This window comes from Canis lupus, chromosome 19 (assembly GCF_011100685.1).
Source record: "Canis lupus familiaris isolate Mischka breed German Shepherd chromosome 19, alternate assembly UU_Cfam_GSD_1.0, whole genome shotgun sequence".
Classification (NCBI taxonomy): domain Eukaryota; kingdom Metazoa; phylum Chordata; class Mammalia; order Carnivora; family Canidae; genus Canis; species Canis lupus.
In genome coordinates, this window is record NC_049240.1 from 21,708,650 (window position 1) to 21,728,879 (window position 20,230).

At 45.0% G+C, this 20,230-nt stretch overlaps 1 protein-coding gene across 1 annotated transcript; it reads left to right on the forward strand.

Moving 5' to 3' along the window:
• The first annotated feature begins 1,275 nt into the window (after window positions 1-1,275).
• AMER3 (APC membrane recruitment protein 3) lies at window positions 1,276-12,414 on the forward strand. The gene is made up of 2 exons (XM_038564796.1): window positions 1,276-1,401; window positions 6,807-12,414. The coding sequence occupies exon 2, from the start codon at window positions 6,827-6,829 to the stop codon at window positions 9,230-9,232; it is 2,406 nt and encodes an 801-aa protein (XP_038420724.1). The 5' UTR covers window positions 1,276-1,401; window positions 6,807-6,826; the 3' UTR covers window positions 9,233-12,414.
• The last annotated feature ends 7,816 nt before the right edge of the window (window positions 12,415-20,230 follow it).

A 20,230-nucleotide genomic window follows, 5' to 3' on the forward strand; every position in this document is an offset into this window, starting at 1 on the left:
CCTTTGAATCTGTCAGAAAGCAAAAGTTATGGCCAGAAGGTCTGAGACCCACTGGTCAATCAAATAACCAGGGAGCAAGGCCAGACAAGAGAAAAGAAAAGCATTAGAGCTACAGTCCAGAAATGTGAGTCCTGATGAGAAAACGAAGTGTATTATAAAAATAACAGAAAGCAAGTTTACAACAGAACACTGTTAAAAATGATTCAGGAATACCTGAACTGGAAATATTGGTGAAAGATCTTTCCAGGGGTCCGTGGAGAAGACCTGATCCCATATCTTGGGGGAAGATAAAAAAATTATATATTATAAATTATATATTTAATTTGTTTTGTTACCTAAAAGTTATGTATGTTTTAAAACTCTCTGAAAGGACGAAAGTGGATGGCTTAGAATAGCTCTCATTGGCCAAAGGGTGACAAGTTGGAATGGAAAAGAGCAATTATTACTCATTGGATGAAGTTAAACCCATAATTGTCCTCAAAAAAGGAAAAGCTGAAAAAAAATATAAAGTCCTTGTAATGCAGAAGAGCTAAGGCCAGAATAGAAGAAACTAATGTTTATTAACTTCAACCAGGAAGGACTATGGAATCTGTGGGAATTCTATTTTTCTTTCAGGGTATAGGTGGAAATGAAATATAGATCCACCTTTGTTTCTACCTAATAGGGGAAGAATTGACTAAGCGAGCTCCAATGGCCAGAAACTGCCAGGGAAGGTCAGGATCACACCACCAACGCCGGGAGAGGGGACATCTGTTGTCATGCTGCATGCCCCTTTCTTCCAAGCCAGCTCCGAATCCTGCGTAGGAATCGCCACTGGGCCCCGTGTGACGGAGCCCTTCCGCGACAGGCAGGGTTCAATCCGCCTGGATGCTGTGGGTTGCGGAGACCAGGGCACCCACAGCTGTGCGCTCTAGCGTTTCGGACCACTTCGCAGGCATGCGGTCGGGAGTCAGAGGAGACCACTGAGCTGCGGTACGTGCCGGCAGCAGCCGCAGCTGGGCTGAGAGATGCAAACCACAGCCTTGCGGGGACACAGAGAAGCTAACAAAGCGAGACAGACCGAGGCCCGGGCGGCGGCGGCTCACCGAGGCCACACTTCTCCGGGAACAGCCCCACCCCGGCCGGGCGCACTCAGCTCGCCCCCAGCTGGCCCCGCCCCCGGCTGCCCTACCGCCGCGTCAGAAGCGCCAGCCCGCGCCGGCTGCCCGGCCGCCCCCGCCGCCCCCGCCGCCCCCGCCGCCCCATCCGCGGCAGCCGGCGCGGGCCCTGCTCTTTCCCCACCCGCGGGGACGCGCGGCGCCGGGAGCTGACCGTGGTGCTGAGCTGGGCGCGCGGCCGGGGCTCGGGCGCGGCTCCCGGCCCTGCCAAGGCCTCGTACTGCGACACTCTCGGCAACCAAAGGTAAGTCGCTAAAGGCCCTAGGATTTAGGCTTGGGGAGAAAGAGGATGATTTGGGAATTTTTATGGGTTCTTTCGCGTGATGGGAGGGCTGAGTGGAGGAACCAGGGGTTCTCTGGCTCTCTCTCCACCCCACAGTGTCCCGCGTAGATGATGCGGAATCTGGGACCTGGGCGGGGGGACGGCGAGGACCCTTTTAGGCCCGGGCTAAGGAAGGGGAGACAATCCCTGTGCACGGATGCAGAGGCTGGGAAAGTACAGATAAAACTGGAGACCCATTTTCTTTCAGCCAGGAAACCCGGGAACACCTAGAGACTGGTGGGCCGGAACCTTCACTCCCCAAAAGGCCTTTTGTCTCTCCAACGTGGGGGGTGGGTGAATTGGTAATGTTCTCACTGCAGATTCTATTTCTGCTTCATTCTCCACCCCCCACCCACCCCATAACAGAGGCTTTCTCTCTCCACAATAGCCTTCACTCCATCCATCCTGAAGGTTTTGGCTTAGACAAGGCACCCTCTGCACAGATAAACTATTGCCCCATACATAGCCTGCCACTCTGACGCCAATGTCCAGGAAGTCCCTCAGGGCTGGTCTCCCCTCTGAGGCCTCTGCTTTCTTATCACCATTCACCTGTTTGTATTTCAAGGCTTGTGATTTTACTGGATGTTGGGGGTGGAGCAGGGAAAAGCATGGCAAATGCCAAAACTATTAAGAAAAAATTTTGTCTCCAAACCATTTTTATTACATATGTGTACCTGCGAGGTTTTTATATTGCTCCATGATATACCCAATCACTTTCATGTTAAAAAGGGAATTGTCTACAGCCATACCACCCTGAGTGTGCCTGATCTCGTCGAAAATGGGGAATTGAGGGGGGCACTTGATGGGATGAGCACTGGGTGTTGTGCTATATGTTGGCAAATTGAACTCCAATAAAAAAAAGAAAAAAGGGAATGAAGCTCACAGAATTACCTTCTCAAAGGGAAAAGAAAATCCCTAGGTGGGTGAACTAAAGTTATCCATCTTGTAGAAAAACAGACAGTAGAATTACTTCATTTTCTCAATTTGCAATAAATCCATATCCAAGTGTATACTCTGTGTAAGACACTGAGAGGAAAGGTTTCATAGAAGGAAAGTCTCTCACTACTTACTCTCCATTAGGCCCTGCTCTGGCTCCTAATCAGCCTTCTTGCCTCCACTCCTTGAGCCTACTTTTCATTCTCATTTACAACTAATATGTTAAAACTGAAAATTGACCCCTGATACCCTTGATGGCTGGCTCTCCATGGGGTATAGAATAAAAGCCAAGATCCTCTCGTGACCTCAGGCCTGGTACAGTTTTCCCTGCTCATCTCCCAGCCCCATCCCACTGGCTTGCTGCTCTGGCCACCTGGGCCTGTTTTCAGAGCTTTTAAATCATCCTTTGCTCCACAAGGCTTTTCTGAGGGATGTGCTCTCTGCCTGGAATATGCTTCCCACATCTTTTACCTGGTTGTCTTTGGCTGTCTTTTAGATCTTGGTTTAAATACCACATCTGTGAATCAGAGTTGATTAAATAAGTACACGGTGTGGTCCCTGTACTCATGGAATTTGCAAGTTCATTTTAGAGATGCAAGACTTGGTCCAGGGTCTTGGTGTCACTGAGACCCATCTTAGAGAGTGAGCACAAACTGTAGAATTAAAAACTCCAGACTCAGCATCCTTTCTAGGAAACTTAGATGTAAATATATGGCTAAAATGTCTCCAAAACATAAATACTTCACTTAAATAAGTAGTAGCTCACTTTCAACCACAGTTGGAGTCCTGAATCTTTGAGAATTTTTCAACCTCACTGGGGAGTATAAAGACCAAATAAGCACCAGAATAAGCAGCCAGTGATCACTGAGTGCTACAATAAGAAAGGGCCAAACCAGGAAGGGACAGGGCTACTTTGTCCTTTGGAGAAGGATGTGGCACATGGTAAAGGATTCCCTCTCAGGGGCTCAGTGAAGGGGCCTTTAGCTAAAAAGTTACAAAGCAGAATGTGCATTTTTGCAGCTGAGAACCTATATCTCTTTGGCCTCAGGCAACATCAGTGCCAGCATCTGGCTGTCCAGATAAATTCCACTCTGTCCCTGAGAACTGTCACAGAAGGTAACTGCTCTTTCTCCCATTAGGCAATGGGCTTTCTGACCCCTCAGAGTTCCCACCCATGTCACATATGGGCTCCACATTTCTAAAGAGTCAGGCTCTGATGCAATATTTTAAAGTGGAAGCTGGACTGAATATACACTGGATTTCACATGATTGCTCCAGTATTTTGTAAGTCTCTCATTCATTATTCTGAATCTTAGTGCTCATTGCCCTATCAATGCGCCAAAGTGTTAAACGAACTCAGGAAACAGAGTTGGCAACATTAGTGACACTGAGTCCATCCATCTGTAGCAATGACTGCTATTTTGGGAGGTCATTTTCCAAGTTCAGAATGTGGTGAAATTTCCAGTTTTGGAGGATTTTAAATCAGTTAACTGAATTAAGAATTAAGAAATCAGTAGTTTTATTTATAGAGGTCAATATCAGATAAACCATCTTAGTTCTTGTAGTTGCAACTTCTGCACATAGTGAAATGATCTTTATCGTGCTTACTTGAAGTTATTTCCAAGACTATGGTAATAAAAAGACTTTTCTAAAACATAGAATAGAGATCTCATAATAAATATCTCTAAAATTTCTTGTCATAGAAATTATACTATCTTCAGTTACAATTTTTCTAAATTTGTGTGAGCTGTACTTTTTATTTGAATTGTCATTTTTGTTGTGATTTCCAAAACTCTTCATAAAAACACATTTGTTATTTGATTCTTAAATTTCTTATGAAGAGGAGTTTGGACTGTTGGTTCATAGAATGTCTGTTGTGGTTAAGAGCACACGATCAGAATCAAACAGGCTCGATTTCAAATCTTACTTCTGTCACTTACCACATGTGTGACCTGGACCAATCTATTGACTTTACTGGACCTTAATTTCTCCTTTATAAAATGAAGGTTACTATAGTATGTCTCTTATAAGGTTATAGGCCAAGCACTCACCTGGTTAGATAGATGCAAATCTGTGTTCTCCAACTCCAGAGTCCAGATAGTAACCACTATGCTGTGTATAATAAAACCCAACAGAGCTAGGGAATGACTTATCTAGGCCACAAAGGGTGAGGGGTGAAAATAGGATCTGTAGGTATAGGGTAGGAAAGGTATGGGCACATGCAACCTCACAGGAGGCAGAAAGGTGGCTAGAAGCACTGTTGCATTGTCCAGGGTGCTTCCATCAAGAGATGAACTGCCACCAGAACCAAGTTGAGGTTCTGTGGGTTTCTCTGGCACGGTGCCTGCTCTGTCTCCTGTCCTCCAGCCTAAAGTCCCAGGTGTCCTCTGCAGGGGAGGAAGCACTGCCAATGGGTGGAGGCTGATCAGCTTGCCTCTGTGAACCTCTGCAATGGTAGCCTTGTAACCCCTTCTCATCTTCTTCAGCTTTAATGTCAACTGGGCTGTGAGGCAGCCACTCTGCTCACCTCCAGGTCCTCATGGCTAAGCATTTGAGAGACTCTGGAGCTGACCCTGAATAGCTCATAGCTATCAAGCAGCTTTCTGAAGTTAGCTGCAAAGCTCTGTGGGCAGTGGATCTGAGTGACATGTAGGCTGACAGAGCCACTTGCCTTTACACCTGCTGCATCCCTTCCTCGCAGACTGCAAACTGTGGGGGAGTGAATTCAAGTGCTCCCTATGAAGCAAGTTCTTATGGAGAATCAAAGAAACCCCATACTCTCTCCCCAAATCTTTCCCTGGCCAAACTGACAGGACTGATTGGTAGGTTGCTCACCACCAAAAGAGAGGAGGACCTGCTGGAACAGGCTGAGCTGTGAGCTGGGTGCCTGTGAAGAGACAATAAGGGAGTCCAGGGAAGTTCTCAAATGGTGCTCTTAGGCATCACCTTCTTTCTTCCTCTCTTATGGGTCTTTAAACTTACTTCAAAGGCAACATTTTAAAAACTATAGAGTCTTGTTTGTCTCTCTCAAATAAGCTCTTAGCATAGGCTCCTTCCTCACCTTTACTCAGCTTCCACTTCCTTATGTTTTCCCACTTGTGGGTCAATATTTACTGCTTCCTGAGTGTTGATAACTTCTTTCTCTTTATTCAGTTGCTGGATCCTAGTGTTTCTGCCTTTGAAGGCCCTATAATTTCTCCTCTCTTTTCTGTGACTTATGACTGCAGCTTCTATCTGGAGCTTATCCCCAAATACTCAGCCCACTTTAGTTGCCTTTTATGAATCTTTTCTGCTCAAAGCTTCTCTCCTAATTTATTCTGTCCTCCACTCAGATGTCAGAGAAATGGTCTTAGACCACCAACTTTATTATGCCACTGTTTCTACCCACCCACTCACTCAGAAGATTTTATAGTTCTTCATTGGCCTCAGAGAAAGGCCACACTCACCAGCTATGCAAAAATGGTCAAGATAACACTCTTACGGGCTTCTCCATCCCACAACCAGGACAGACATCAGTAATCAATCCCAACATCCCTTCCTATTGGACTAAGACTGGGCATCCGTCTGGGTGGCACTCTGGATGGCACTCTAGGCATCGATACCTCTCAGGAATTACACAGAAGGTGATACCTGCTTGCTCTCCAGCCCATCATGTGTTGTGTCTATCCAACCTGCCTGGCCCTGGCATTATGCCTGACTCCTCACTTTTCCTTTACCACGGTGCCATCTCTCTTCTCAGTGCTCAAACTCAGCATGCACCATTAGATGCTTGGCTGTGCTTGCCCTGATGACCTTTGTGTAGACTGAGTCTTGCCTTCTCAGATGGATGCAATATCCCTGGAAGGCAGAATATATATCTTCTTTTCCAGCTGATAAGCACCTGTGTCCATCCCAGAAGGCAGGCTTGGGTTTCCCTTTGAGCTTTGTCTCTTAAATAAAAGCAGAAATTTATTTATTGAATTCTCTACTCCACCACTTAGAAAGTCTGTGACACTTCCCTTGTAAGGATGCTATTTGTAGAGTGCCTGGGCCTGGAAATGGGAATCTGACTTGGACAGATAAGCTCTGAGAGGATGCTGAGTTGAGTTGAGAGATCAGACTACAAGAGCACCAGACCCCCAACCTACTCTAATTTGGCTCCTACTATGTGACTTTAAGCAGGTGACTTAACTTCTCTGGTATCAGCTTTCTATGGAGCAACGAACAGCCCTGGAGCAGTGAGCATGGATGGGGCCATTCTTATCTCCCTATCCCTATCTCCATGGAGGATCCAAGTTTAGATGTCAGAACTTGACTCCAAAGCCACTGTATAAGCAGAGGTAGGCAGAGGTCATTTAGAGCCATATAGGCCTTCATCTTGGATACTAAGTGCCTCCTGCTTTCCTTCACAGCAGCTTGGAGCACTGGCAGCATGGAACTGAAGAGAGGAAAGACCTTTATTAAATCCAGCCTGCAGATTTCCCACGAGAAACCCTCAGACCCAGCAGCTACTGCTCTGACCATGGAGGATGCAGGTCCCCGGTCAGTCTCACCAGGAGGGCAACAGCAGCCCCAGAGTGAGAGGGCCCCACAGGTTAGTCCCAGCACCCAAGGGTATGACAGATACCCCAGTAAGGGAGCAGAACCAGAACCTGAGGTGGGGGCTGCAGCCTTCTGTGGGGCCACCTTCAAACTGGTGCGAAAGAGCAAGACTCATGAGAGTGTGCCTGGGGCTGGCAGGGCGAGCACGGCTACAGGGCAGCTGGTGGGCAGCACAAGCTTCCCAGGGCCCTCCAGCAGCCAGCGCATGATTGATTACCGCCACTTTGTGCCCCAGATGCCCTTTGTGCCAGCCGTGGCCAAGAGCATCCCAAGGAAGAGGATCTCCCTGAAACGACCTAAGAAGTGCTTTCGGAACCTATTCCACATTCGCAGAAACAAGACTGAGAACTTGGCCTCACTGGTGACCAAGGGGGAGAGCCTGTCCTCCTCTAGGGGCCCATCAGAGAATGGGGGGCAGCCAGGCAAAGCCTTCTTCCCCTTAGGTGAGGGGCTGGGGTCAGACAGCCTGTGTCAGGACCTATCTGACAGTGAGCTCCTCCTGCCTGATTCTTCCTTTGACCTCTGCAGGGCCCTGTGTGAGGATGTGGCCTCTCTCAAGAGCTTTGACTCTCTCACAGGCTGTGGGGAGATCTTTGCAGATGAAAGCTCAGTACCATCCCTGGAGCTGAATGAGGGCCTGGAGAGCCCAGCCCAAGTATCACAGGCCCTTGAAAACAAGGTTCTGAGGGGTCCCTTCCAGGGCAGCGTGGAACAGCTGGCATCACCTGCCCAAAATGAGATGTCTGACTTTGCCAAGTTCTGGGACAGTGTGAATCACTCTGTGAGGCAGCAGCACCATGCCCTACTGGGCCCACGGCTGGGGACAGACACAGATCGGCCCAGGCTAGATGCTGCTGGGCTTGCTGAGCTCCCCCTGTGTCCCTGCAGAGACCCCTACAGTGGCTCAAAAGCCAGCTCCATAGACACAGGCACCCCTAAGAGTGAACAGCCGGAATCTGTGTCCACAAGTGATGAGGGCTACTATGACTCCTTCTCACCTGGCCTTGAGGAAGACAAGAAGGAGGCTTTGAGCCCAGGCACACGTTCAGCTGTCTTCCCCCGGGACAGCTACAGCGGAGACGCCCTCTATGAACTCTTCTATGACCCCAGTGAGGGCCCTGTTGGCCCAAGCCTGGATGATGACCTATGTGTGTCTGAGAGTCTGTCAGGGCCAGCACTAGGAGCACCACTGTCCATGTGCAGCTTCCATGTGGGGGCGGAGGAGAACTTGGCCCCAGCACCAGGCCCAGACGTGCTCAGCCAGAGCTTTTTGCAAAGTTCCTGGAAGGGCAAGGAGTGTCTGCTAAAGCTCTGTGACACTGAGCTTGCCATCACCATGGGCATTATCAACTGGCTTCGCCGTGGCCCTGAGCTCCGTACCCCACCTGCCTCAGCCCCTGGGGAAACTGCAGAGAAGCTAGGAGCTGGCTCTGAGAAAAAGGGCTCAGATCCAGGGAAGCAGGAGAGCAGGGGGGTTGGGGTTTCAGATGCAAATAGAACCACTGTGGGTTTAGCACCCAGCAGGCAGGAGCTGTGGGCACATTCGGGTACCAAGGGCCCACTTGCTAGAGAGAGCAAGGGCCTAGCAGGACCCAAACAAGGAACCAGCAGTCTGTCCAGGGACCCATCTCTGGAATGTGTACAGGTCTCTGGGGAAGGAGGGACACAAGGCTGCCATGAAAGCTTGTTCTCTGTGGGGTCTGCAGCCTCTGCAGCAACAGACACTTACCGCAAAAACAAGCTCCCAAACCCTTGGCCTGGCTTCCAGGAGTCCAGGCCACCTGGGAATCTGGAGTGTTTCCAAGGTCCTTGGAGGTCAGGTCCTGGAGGAAGCACCTTTAATGTAGAGCCTTCCCTGACAGGCTGTGTGGCCCAGGTTGCAGCCCTGCAGATCCACTCAGACTGCCAGTCCCCTACTACACAGCCCCCAAGGCAGGACACAAGCAGTGGGCTCTGTAGGCAGCCTCAGGCCAGGAGCCCTGAAATTCTCCAGCAGAAACAACCTAACAGCTTCCCTAACATGTCAGTTGTGTGTGGCCTGCCCTCCCTGGCTAGTCCACTCCATAGTTCACAGGACCAGAGGTGCCTAGGCCACATCCTAGAACTTAGCCGGCTCAGGGTTGAGCCCACAAGGATGGATACCCAGGCTCATCGTGCCTCTACGGAGGATCAGCCCCTGCAGCTCAGTTCAAGGGCTGTGAATCAGGTGGCACATAGGAATCAGCTGGACTCATAGCCCTGCTTGGCCTTGCTACACAGCTGAGCCCTAGGGGCCAACTGCCAGGAATTTTGGACCTCACTTCCAACAGCCAGTGCAAGTGATCCCCCCTCTGCAAGTGCCCCAGAAAGTTAGTACAGTTTCCTGGCCCATGAGGGCCTCCTTTGCAACCAGCCAGAAGCAGGGGCCCCTAGGCCAGCCATGGCTGAGCCTCATCTGTAGCATGGGCCCTCACTCACCAAAAACTGTGTCTTTGTGGCCACGTTCAACAAAACCTAACACCCAAATCTCCATCCTTTGTCCCTGATGTAAGGACTGTTGGGGGGTTGAGGTAGCAGGACACAGGCAAGTGGAGCAGAGCATTTTAATGTGGAGGCATCCATGCCTCAACCAGCTCAGCCAGGCCAGCCCAAGGCCAAGGACAGCTGCACAACTGCCATTGCTTTCAAAGTGTGCTTCACTGATTTCTCCACAAAGAAATGAAGACTCCAATCCCAACCGGCTGTGAAGTGGCCAAACCTGGCTTTTCCTTATACAGCATGTTAGAGAGAAGAGCTCAGGCTTGAACCTGGTGGGAAGATAGCAGTACATCTTATAAATGGGAAGTAGAGGGAGCCAAGAAATCTACATAGGAGTTGAAAAAAAATAAGTGTATGGTCGAAGGCTTAGAGGTGGGATGTAGAATGGGAGATAGGCAAGTTGGGGGGCTGTGGATGAGCTCAGTAATGCCCACCAGCCCCACACCAGCCTGTTCTCTACCCCCAGAACAGGCAGCCATAGTGCACTAGAGCCCTGAAGGACTTCTTGTGGAATAAGAAGCAGGACCAGCCTCATCTCACTAAGAGCCTTGAATCAGCAGACTGTGCAACCTTGCCAAGGCTAGACCCTATAGACCCTAGTCGGGTGTTGGTGAATTCTCTATTAAAAATCAGACCAATAAAAAAAAAAAAAATCAGACCAATAATTTTCCCCAACCCCTCTAAATGAAGCCAAGTATGGCAATGTTCTTAGGAAAGGAGCTGCTTGATTGTCCATAACTCTACCATTCTCATCATTCCACACTCTCAGCATCTTTGCCTCCCCATTCAGGAAAACTTACCTTGGAATGCAGCGGTAACTCTCATCTTCCTGAAAGTCACAACATGCACAGCACCAGATGTTCAGAATCATGGAGGGAAAAGATGGCCCACATCCTCAGAAAAGGCAGGTGCCAGAACATCAGGTACAGTGATAGACCCTGTATCAAGGCCCTCCTATCTCACCTGACATGCTGCAATGAGATGCAAAGAATGGGATGCCACAGACATGCAACTGTTTCTAGAGGAAAGGTCATCATAGAAAGAGGTAGGTCAGGTGGTGGGGGAGAAATTCCAGCCAAAGGGATGCAGTCTGACAGCTGACCACAGGCTGCTGCCTCTCCTGATTGCCTGAGGCTTCACTTCAGACTAGAAAATGTTCTGTGGCCCTCATTAACAAGGGCTTACTGGGGCCTACTGTGAACTTTTGTAGGCTCCTGACCAGGCCCATCCCTGTGACACTGAGGAAGATCAGACCAGACTTCCTAGAAAACCACAGGTGATCCTCCTCCCAGGACCTCCACAAATGATTAGCATTATTGAGCTGTGCTGGGAGCAGGTTACACATGGAATAGTTTACCTCATCCCTGCATCAGCCTAAATGCAGATGTTGTCTTCATTTTTCAGATACGATACCAAGGTGCAGAGAGCTGATGTGACTTGCCCATGGATGCACACAGCTAGTGTGTGGGGCCAATAGGGTTTGAGTCCCACATATTGGCTCCTAAGGCCCAGCTCTTCATGAGGCTCTAGAATTTCTCTTGCTGAGCTCCTGCTGTGAACTCTTTCAAAACCTTCACTCCTCCCTTCTTCCAGGCACCCTCTGGGTGCCAGCTGTGTGTCTCTCTGTCAGCAGCCTGAGCACTTGGGGACAGGGGACATCCCTTATTGAATCAAGGCCCTTATCTCTTTGTACTGCACCTGAGTAGAGCAAGTGCTCAGAACATGTTTACTTGTTAAAAGAATGAAATATCAAAAGGTTGCTCATGGTTTTCTGATTTCTTATTGAATGTAAGCCTGTGTCTAGAGAGTAGCAGAGTTAAGATTTTACCTTGCAGGATTCTGAGGGAGTGTTTCCTTGTTGTGACATGATGACTACTGGTGATGGGGTGAATCCAGTCAATCCCAAGAGTGTTGGGAAAGGCAAGGACAAAGGAGGTTCAGAGCACAGAAGTTGTAGTGAGGGTGGTCTGCAGTGACCCAGCAACAGAGCAGCAGAGATAAGGAACTGAGGCCATGCCTACCAAAGAGTCACCAGCCCAGTGACTCTCACTCTGGGAAGCATCTTGGGCAATCCTGACACCCTAGAAATTCTCATTCTCTGGATTGGGAGATCACAGCAGTGGCCTGCTAGGCACCTTGCTGAGAGAATGAAGGAGAGCCTTCCCTTCCTCTTAGGTCCAGTGGGTCTGAGAAAACCTCAGACCATCTCTCTCTATATCCCACCTCCTAGGCTGCCCTCTTCTGCGAGATGGGTACAGACAGCACCAGTTTGATGGGATTCTCCAGGTCTCAAGCATATTGTCCAGGTGACTCACTGAGACGAAAGAATGGAACTACTGAGCCAGCTCCTGAGATGAGTGCCTATCCAGTGTTAGGAATAGCATAGGCCTGAAGGACATTTTTATTCTGGCCATTTCTACTCTCTCATTCATGCATGGCTGTAGAGGTTATAGGAGATTTTTTTCTCCCATATAAAGTAAAAGTCCAGCTCACAGATGTCCCACAGAGCCTGAGTGACTCCCCAGGGCCACACAGTGGCAAGCAGAGGGCTGGGGTTCACCCTGGCTGCACTGTGCCTTTCAACCTTCCAGGATTCCGAGGTTGTACTGGGTACTGGGAAGTGTTGGGGAAGGGGCCAGGCAGTCTCCCAGTGGTGGGGGTGGCCTGGGCCTACAGCAGCGTGGCCTGGGGTGCACCAGGAGGGCAGGACAGAGATCAGCAGGGAAGTGCTGGAAATGGGTAAAGGCCAGCATATGCTGAGGAAGATTCAGTGAACTACATCAGGGGGTACCTCTTTCCTTTCCTGGTTTCTTATTTTATTTTACTTTTTATGGAATAAATATAAGATTCAAAACTCAAAAGACAGAAAACAATAAAAAGTGAGTCTCCTTTCTTCTTTTACCCTTCTGTTGTTTTGATTACAAAACTAATTCCCATTTACTAAAACCAAACCAAACAATGTGAAGTGCTGAGCGTCCACTTCCCTGACCTTCTCAAACACTGAATGTGTCCTCAGACCCTTTTTATACCCATACGTAAACACACATAAACTTCAATCTTTTTTACTGAACAGTATATCACAGATATCTTCTATTTTATTTAACATATAGTGTATTATTGGTTTCAGAGGTAGAGTTTAGTGCCCATTACATCACTTGCCCTCCTTAATTCCCATCATACAGTTACCCCATCCTCCATCCCCTCCCTCCCAGCAACCCTCAGTTTGTTTCCTAGAGTTAAGAGTCTATGGTTTGTCTCCCTCTCTGACTTTGTCTTATTTTCTTTTTCCTTCCCTTCTCCTGTGTTCATCTATTTTTTAAAAGATTTTATTTATTTATTCATGAGATACACAGAGAGAGACAAGCAGAGACAGAGGCAGAGGGAGAAGCAGGCTCCATACAGGGAGTCCGATGTGGGACTCGATCCTGGGACTGCGGGATCACGACCTGAGCTGAAGGCAGATGCTCAACTGCTGAGCCACACAGGTGCCCCTGTGTTCATCTATTTTGTTTATTAAATTCTACATATGAGTGAAATCATATGGTATTTGTCTTTTTCTGACTGACTTATTTCACTTAAGCATCTGCCTTCAGCTCAGGTCATGACCCTGGGGTCCTGGGATGAAGCCCTGCTTCTGCTCCCTGTTCAGCAGAGAGTCTGCATCTCCTCCCTCTGCCCCTCTCTGTCTCTGCTCATGCCTGCTCTCTCTCTCTTTCTCTCTCTTCTTTTTTTAAAAAAATTATTTATTTATTTGACACAAAGAGAGAGAGGGAATGCACAGGTAGGTAGAGTGGCAGGCAGAGGGAAAGGGAGAAGGAGGCTCCCTGCTGAGTGAAGAGCCTGAGGCAGGCTCAATCCCAAAACCCTGGGTTTGTGACCTGAGCCAAAGGCTGATGGTTAACCCGTTAACCAAGGACACTTTAACTGACTAAACCACCCAGGTGCCCTTCTCTCTTTCTGTCAGACATCTTCTTGGCAGGTACCAGCAGCAAGCAGTTTCTCCATTCTCTTGAACAGCTCCATGGCAGTCTCCTATAGGTAGCAATTAATTTAAACATTATCCTATTGATGGATATTCAAGTTATTTTGATTTTTGCTGTTAGAAATAATGCTGTGCTCACTTCTTTATTCTCCTAAATCTTATTTATTAAAGTCCTCTTAAAAACTATAAAAATGATGCTTAACAATAAAAAGATGCATTTTAAAAATGAATCACACATCCTATCTTGTTTCCTGTATCCACACCAAGGCCCAGCTGTCCTGAGGCCCTGATGTTAATGCCTAGGCTCCATGGTGATATGGAAGTATCACACACACCGATATTTGGGAGGGGAAAGGTGTTTTTTTTTTTTTTTTATTACATGTAAGACCTTGAAAATTGTCATTCTCATCCTTACAACAAGAGAAAGCTGGACAAACTGAATAACTTTTCTTGACCCATCAGAGAACAGGGCAAGTAACTTCTTGAAACATGGAGAAATAGTGGATACAGAGAAATACAGCAACAAAGAACTGCAGCAGAAGCTACGAAATGACAAAAACTGGTGGGAAGAGTTAAAAAGTAATTTTGACAAATTCTTGCAGGACAAGGAGGAAGATGGGGGGCTGGACGATAAAAAGAGGGGGCATATGCTTTCATAGCCCTTTCTCTAGAAACCACATTAAGTTTTCAGGGTGAGGATAGAGAAAAATCCCCTCATGGACATGGCAGAGGGAATGGAAAAGTAGCTACTGTGGAACCCTCCAGACCCTTCTCTGAGCAGGTCTACCTCACAGGGAAAGGACTTCTCCAGAGGGCTATTCTGAAAATTTTCCAAGCTGAAGGGAAGGAACTTCACCTCACTACGGTCCTCTCCAACCTTTCTGTCCTGCGTAAGAATAAACAAGTAAGTAAATATGTATATAATTACATAAAGTAAGGTGTAGTGAATTGGGAGAGGATTTCAAGAAAATAGACTGGAAACAGTAGGAATGAAGGGACTAAGTCTTCTGAAGATTTAACCCCACCCCTGAGGCACAAGCCCACAAAGAGCTGAGACCTACTTCAAAGCTTAGGAGATAAAGGAACATCCCTTCCCTTCCTACTCTACCCACTCACCCTACCACCACATTAATAAGGATCTAGTAATAACAACAGTGGGTTACAGCTAAAAGAGCTGCAAGATAAAGATTCCATCTAAGGACCAGAACAAGGGAAACCAGAAGAAGAAGAAGGAAAGGGGGGGGAAAAAGAAGGAGAAGATGGATAAGGAAAAGAGGAGGAAGAAGAAGAAGAACAAGAAAAAGAAGGAAGAGTAGAAGAAAAAGGAGGAGGAGGAGGAAAAGGAGAAAAAGAAAAAAAGAGGAGGATAAAGAGAAGAAGGCAGTGACAATGGAGAAGGACAGGAAGGAGGAAGGGGAGGAGGGCGAGTGTGAGGAGGAAGAAGGGGAAAAAAGTGTAGGAGGGAGGAAAAATAAGTTCACTAGAGTAATATGAAGCCTCTGGTACCTTTAGTTATGACAAATATTAAACCAGACTAACAGCCAGATTAATGTAAATGCATACACTAAAAGCCTATTTGCCTCACTACCTATTACCCTATATAATATGTCCAGTTTTCAATAAAAATTTATAAAGCTGGCTAAAGTCAAGAAGAAACAAAGTCTGAAGGACAAAGCTATCATCAGAACTAGATTCAAACATATTGGAATTATCAGGTAAGTATTATAAAATAAGTATTATTAATATGTTAAGAGCTCTAATGAGAAAAAGTAGGCAATATGTAATATCTGTGGTAATATAAACTAAAGACTTCTAAGGAAGGAATCAAAAGAATTTGTGATAAATCAAAAATACTGTTAACAAAATAAAGAATTCCTTGGAAGGACTCATCTGCAGATTCAATGAGGCTGAGTAAACAATCAGAAAGCTTTATTAGAAAGCATCTTGATACAAGTAAAAATGGAACTCCACATACCAAAATTTATGAGATACAGAGAAATCAGTACAAGAGAGAAATTAATATCTACAATCCACACATTTAAAAATCAGAAAGAGGGCAGCCCGGGTGGCTCAGCGGTTTAGCGCCTGCCTTCAGCTCAGGCCTGATCCTAGAGACCTGGGATTGAGTCCCACATCAGGCTCCCTGCATGGAGCCTGCTTCTCCCTCTGCCTGCCTCTCCCTCTCTCTCTCTCTCTCTCTCTCTCTCAAATAAATAAATAAATAAATAAATATTAAAAAAATCAAAATAAGAAAGATATCAAATCAATAACCTGATTTTGCCCCATCAGAAATTAGAAAAAGAAAAACAAACTAAGTCAGTGGAAAGAAGGAAATAAGAAAGTTTAAAGTGGATATAAATAAAATGGAGAATAGAAAAATATTAGAAAAAGTTAAAAAACACGAAGTTGGCTCTTTGAAAAGCTCAACCAACCAAATTGACAAATCTCTAACTAGATTGGAAATAAAAAGAGGACTCAAAGTACTAAAATTGGAAATGAAAATAGACGAGAAGGAACAAACTTCAACATCATAAAGGCCACATATGAAAGACTCACAGCTAGTATCATCCTCAATGGGCAAAAACTGAGAGCTTTTCCCCTAAAGTCAGGAATATGACAGAGATGTCCACTCTCACCACTGTTGTTCAACATAGCTCTGGAAGCCCTAGCCTCAGCAATCAGACAACAAAAAAGAATTAAAAGGCATCCAAATTGTCAAGGAAGAAGTCAAACTTTCATTCTTCACAGATAATGTTATACTCTATGTAGAAAGCCTGAAACACTTCACCAAAACATTTCTAGAACTGATACAGAAATTCAGCAAAATCACAAGATATAAAATCAATGTACAGAAATCTGTTGCATTTCCATACACCAATAATGAGGCTTGCAGAAAGAGAAATCAAGGAATCCCATTTACAATTGCAGCAAAAACCATAAGATACCTAGGAATAAACCTAACCAAATAGATAAAAAAATATTTACTCTGAAGACTATAGAACACTTATGAAAGAAATTGAGGAAGACACAAAGAAATGGAAAAACATTCCATGCTCATGGATTATAAGAACAAATATTGTTAAAATGTCTGTGCTACCCAAAGCAATCTACACATTCAATGTAATCTCTATAAAAATATCACCAGTATTTTTCACAGAGCTGGAACAAACAATTCTAAAGTTTGTGTGCAATCAGGAAAGACCCTGGACAGCCAAAGGATGTTGAAAAAGAAAACCAAAACTGAAGGCATCACAATCCCAGACTTCAAGCTGTATTACAAAGCTATAATCGTCAGGACAGTATGGTACTAACACAAAAATAGACACATAGATCAATGGAACAGAATAGAGAACCCAGAAATGGACCCTCAACTCTATGGTCAACTAATATTCAACAATGCAGGAAAGCATTTCCAATGGGAAAAGAGTCTCTTCAACAAATGGTGGGAAAATTGGACAGCCACATACAGAAGAATGAAACTGGACCACTTTCTTACACCCAACTCAAAACTAAACTCAAAATGGCTAGAAGACCTAAATGTAAGACAGGAATCCATCAAAATCCTAGAGGAGAGGTATCTATGGGATAGCCTGTGATCCTGAGAGCCATGATGAGCAACCTCTTTGACCTCAGCCACATCAACTTCTTGCTAAACACATCTCCAAAGGCAAGAGAAACAAAGCAAAATTGAACTATTGGGATCTCAAGATAAAAAGCTTTTGCACAGTAAAGAAAACAGTCAACAAAACTAAAATACAACTTACAGAATAGGGGAAAATATTTGCAAATGAATGATCAGATAAAGGGCTAGTATCCGACATCTATAAAGAACTATCAAACTTAACACCCAAAACCCCAATAATCTAGTTAAGAAATGGCCAGAAGACATGAACAGACATTTCTCCAAAGTAGACATGCAAATGGCTAACAGATACATGAAAAAATGCTCACATCACTCATCATCAGAGAAAAACAAATCAAAACAACAATGAGTTACCACATTATATCAGTAGGAATGGCTAAAATGATCAACTCAGTGAGCAGCAGACATTGGTAAGGATGCAGAGAGGGGAACCCTCTTACACTGTTGGTGGGAATGCAAACTGGAACAGCCATTCTGGAAAACAGTATGGAGGGTCCCCAAAAAGTTAAAAATAGAATTACCCAACAACCCAGCACTGTATACTAAGTATTTATCCAAAGGATACAAACATAGTGATTCAAAGAGGCACTCGCACCTCAATGTTTATAGCAGTAATGTCCATGATAGTCAAACTACGGGAAAAGCCCAGATGTGCATCGACAGAAGAATGGATAAAGAAGTGGTATATACATACAATGGAATATTACTCAGCCATCAAAAAGAATGAAATCTTCGATTTGCAATAAGGTGGATGGAACTAGAGGGTATTATGCTAAGCGAAACAAGTTAGTCAGAGAAAGACAAATACCACATGATTTCACTCTTTGTGGAATTTAAGAAACAAAACAAATGAACATGGGGGAAAGAAAGGAAAGTGTGTGTGTCTCTCATGAATAAATAAATAAAATCTTTTTTTTTAAAAAAGCCTATACCTTGTTGATTTTTTATTTATCTCATTAACAAAGAGGATTGGGAGAGGTTTCCTCAGACTAGGCCACAGTGTGGAGCCTACAATGAGCAGACATGTGAACCTGGCTTGTTCTCTAATATGGCAGCCATTGGGGGAAAGGATAGACATGACCCATTAAGCATGAAGAACTAATATGCACTATCAACTAGTCCAGTCCTGAGCACAAAGCAGGTGAGGCTCTGGCTCCTTGTGGCCATCATTCCTAAGAAAGCACAATTGGGAAGCCAGGGTAAGAGTAGGACTATTAAGCAAAAAGCAAAGAAGTGTTGAACCTGCCAGGAGATAAGCAGTCTCTCAGACAGCTTCTAGGAGATGCAAAAAGGAACCAGTGGGCCTTCTCCCACATGACTTCCCTGTCCTAGACAGGCATACAGTGGCCCCACTTTAAGAAGATTCCAAGTATGAACGAGGGGATTTATAATCCAGATGAATTAATAGCTACTTTATTTCCATCAAAAGGAGCTCACAAATCTTATTAATACTCTTCCTTAGAGAGAGCACTTAGTAGCACCCTTGCATTTCCCAGCTTGAGTCCCCACCATCTCTCACCTGGACAAGCACCATCACCTCCTAAGTGGTTGATCTCTCTCCTATGTACCCCATCTACACTGCAATTTCCACACCAATGCAACCTTCCTTAAGTTCTAAATCCTCCATGTTGCACTTCTAGATTAAAGACTTTCAGTAGATACCTATTACCCCTGTAGTCAATCTCAGTTATCATCATGGTTCTCAAGATCACAGGCTATCCCACAGACACCTCCATGCATCACACATTCCAACCTGATCTCAGCATTTTCATTTAAAATCTGTAGTTTTCACTGTTCCCATCTCCCCAGCTTCATAAGGCATTCTAAACCTTCTATGTTTGTCCAATTTGTTATATCCAGACAAGTTCTATCAGTTCTTCTATTCTTTCTCTCAAGCATTTATCTTTAACCCATCCTCTGCCTCTGTTGGTCTTTCCAGCACTGCTGTGCTTCAAGACTCTTGTGCTGTCCCTGGACCCAGGTCAGAGCCCTTTAGTAGGGCTTTCTGACTTTAGTTCCAACTCATTCAGTCCATCCTCTATATTTCAACTCAGGAGATTTATCAACAACATTACACCCCTGAATAGAAACTATCAAAGACTCTCCCACCAGCCACAGTAATTTTGAATACTCAGTTTTGGGCCAGCTGTACTAGAATCTTGGGGAAATAATTAGGAGTCAAGATGCCTCAGCCTCATCTGGGCCTCCTGGTTAGAACTTTAGGTAGAAAACTCAGATAGTTTTTGACTTAACAAACTGCTCAGAAGAATCTGTCTTTCAGACCACATTCCATATGGTCCACAAACTAAGAATGGTTTTTATATTTTATTTTTTTATTTTTTATTTGCTACTGATAATTTTTTCCAGTTATATGGAAATATAGTTGACATATTACATTGTGTAACTTAAAGAGTAAAGTACATTGGTTTGATACACTTATAAATGGCAAATAACTACTACCATAGTGTTAGCAGTGTTAGCTAGTTAACACCTCTATCACTTCACATAATTATTTATTTTTTGTGGTGAGAATACTTAATATCTAATCTCTTAGCAACTTAGAAGTATATAATACAGTATTATTAACTGTAATCATCATGCTGCACATTAGATCTCCAGAACTTATTTATTTTCTTTTGAATGAGAGAATTGTTTTTTCTTTTTGACCCTCTCTGTTAAAATTCTGTCTTTCCTTTTAGACAGTGTGATTACAACATGTCTTAGAGAAGATTGTTTTGCATTGAAATTTTTGGGTGACCTTTTAGCTTCATAAGCCTGGATATTCAAATCTATTTCCATGTATGGGAACATCTTAGGCTTTATTTCTACTCCCTTTTTCCTCTCTTCTCTTTCTGGGACTCCAGTGATAAGTACATTATTTCTCTTAATGGTGTCCCATTAGTACTGTAAGCTTCCTTCGTTCCTTTTCATTCCTTTTTTTTTCTTTTTACTCCTCTTATTGGATAATTTCAATTGTTCTTGTCTTCTAGCTCTCTAATCCTTTCTTCTGTTTGGCCTAATTGCTGTTGAACCTCTATGTTGAATTCTTCAGTCATTGTATTCTTCAGCTCCAAATTTCTTTTTGGTTCTTT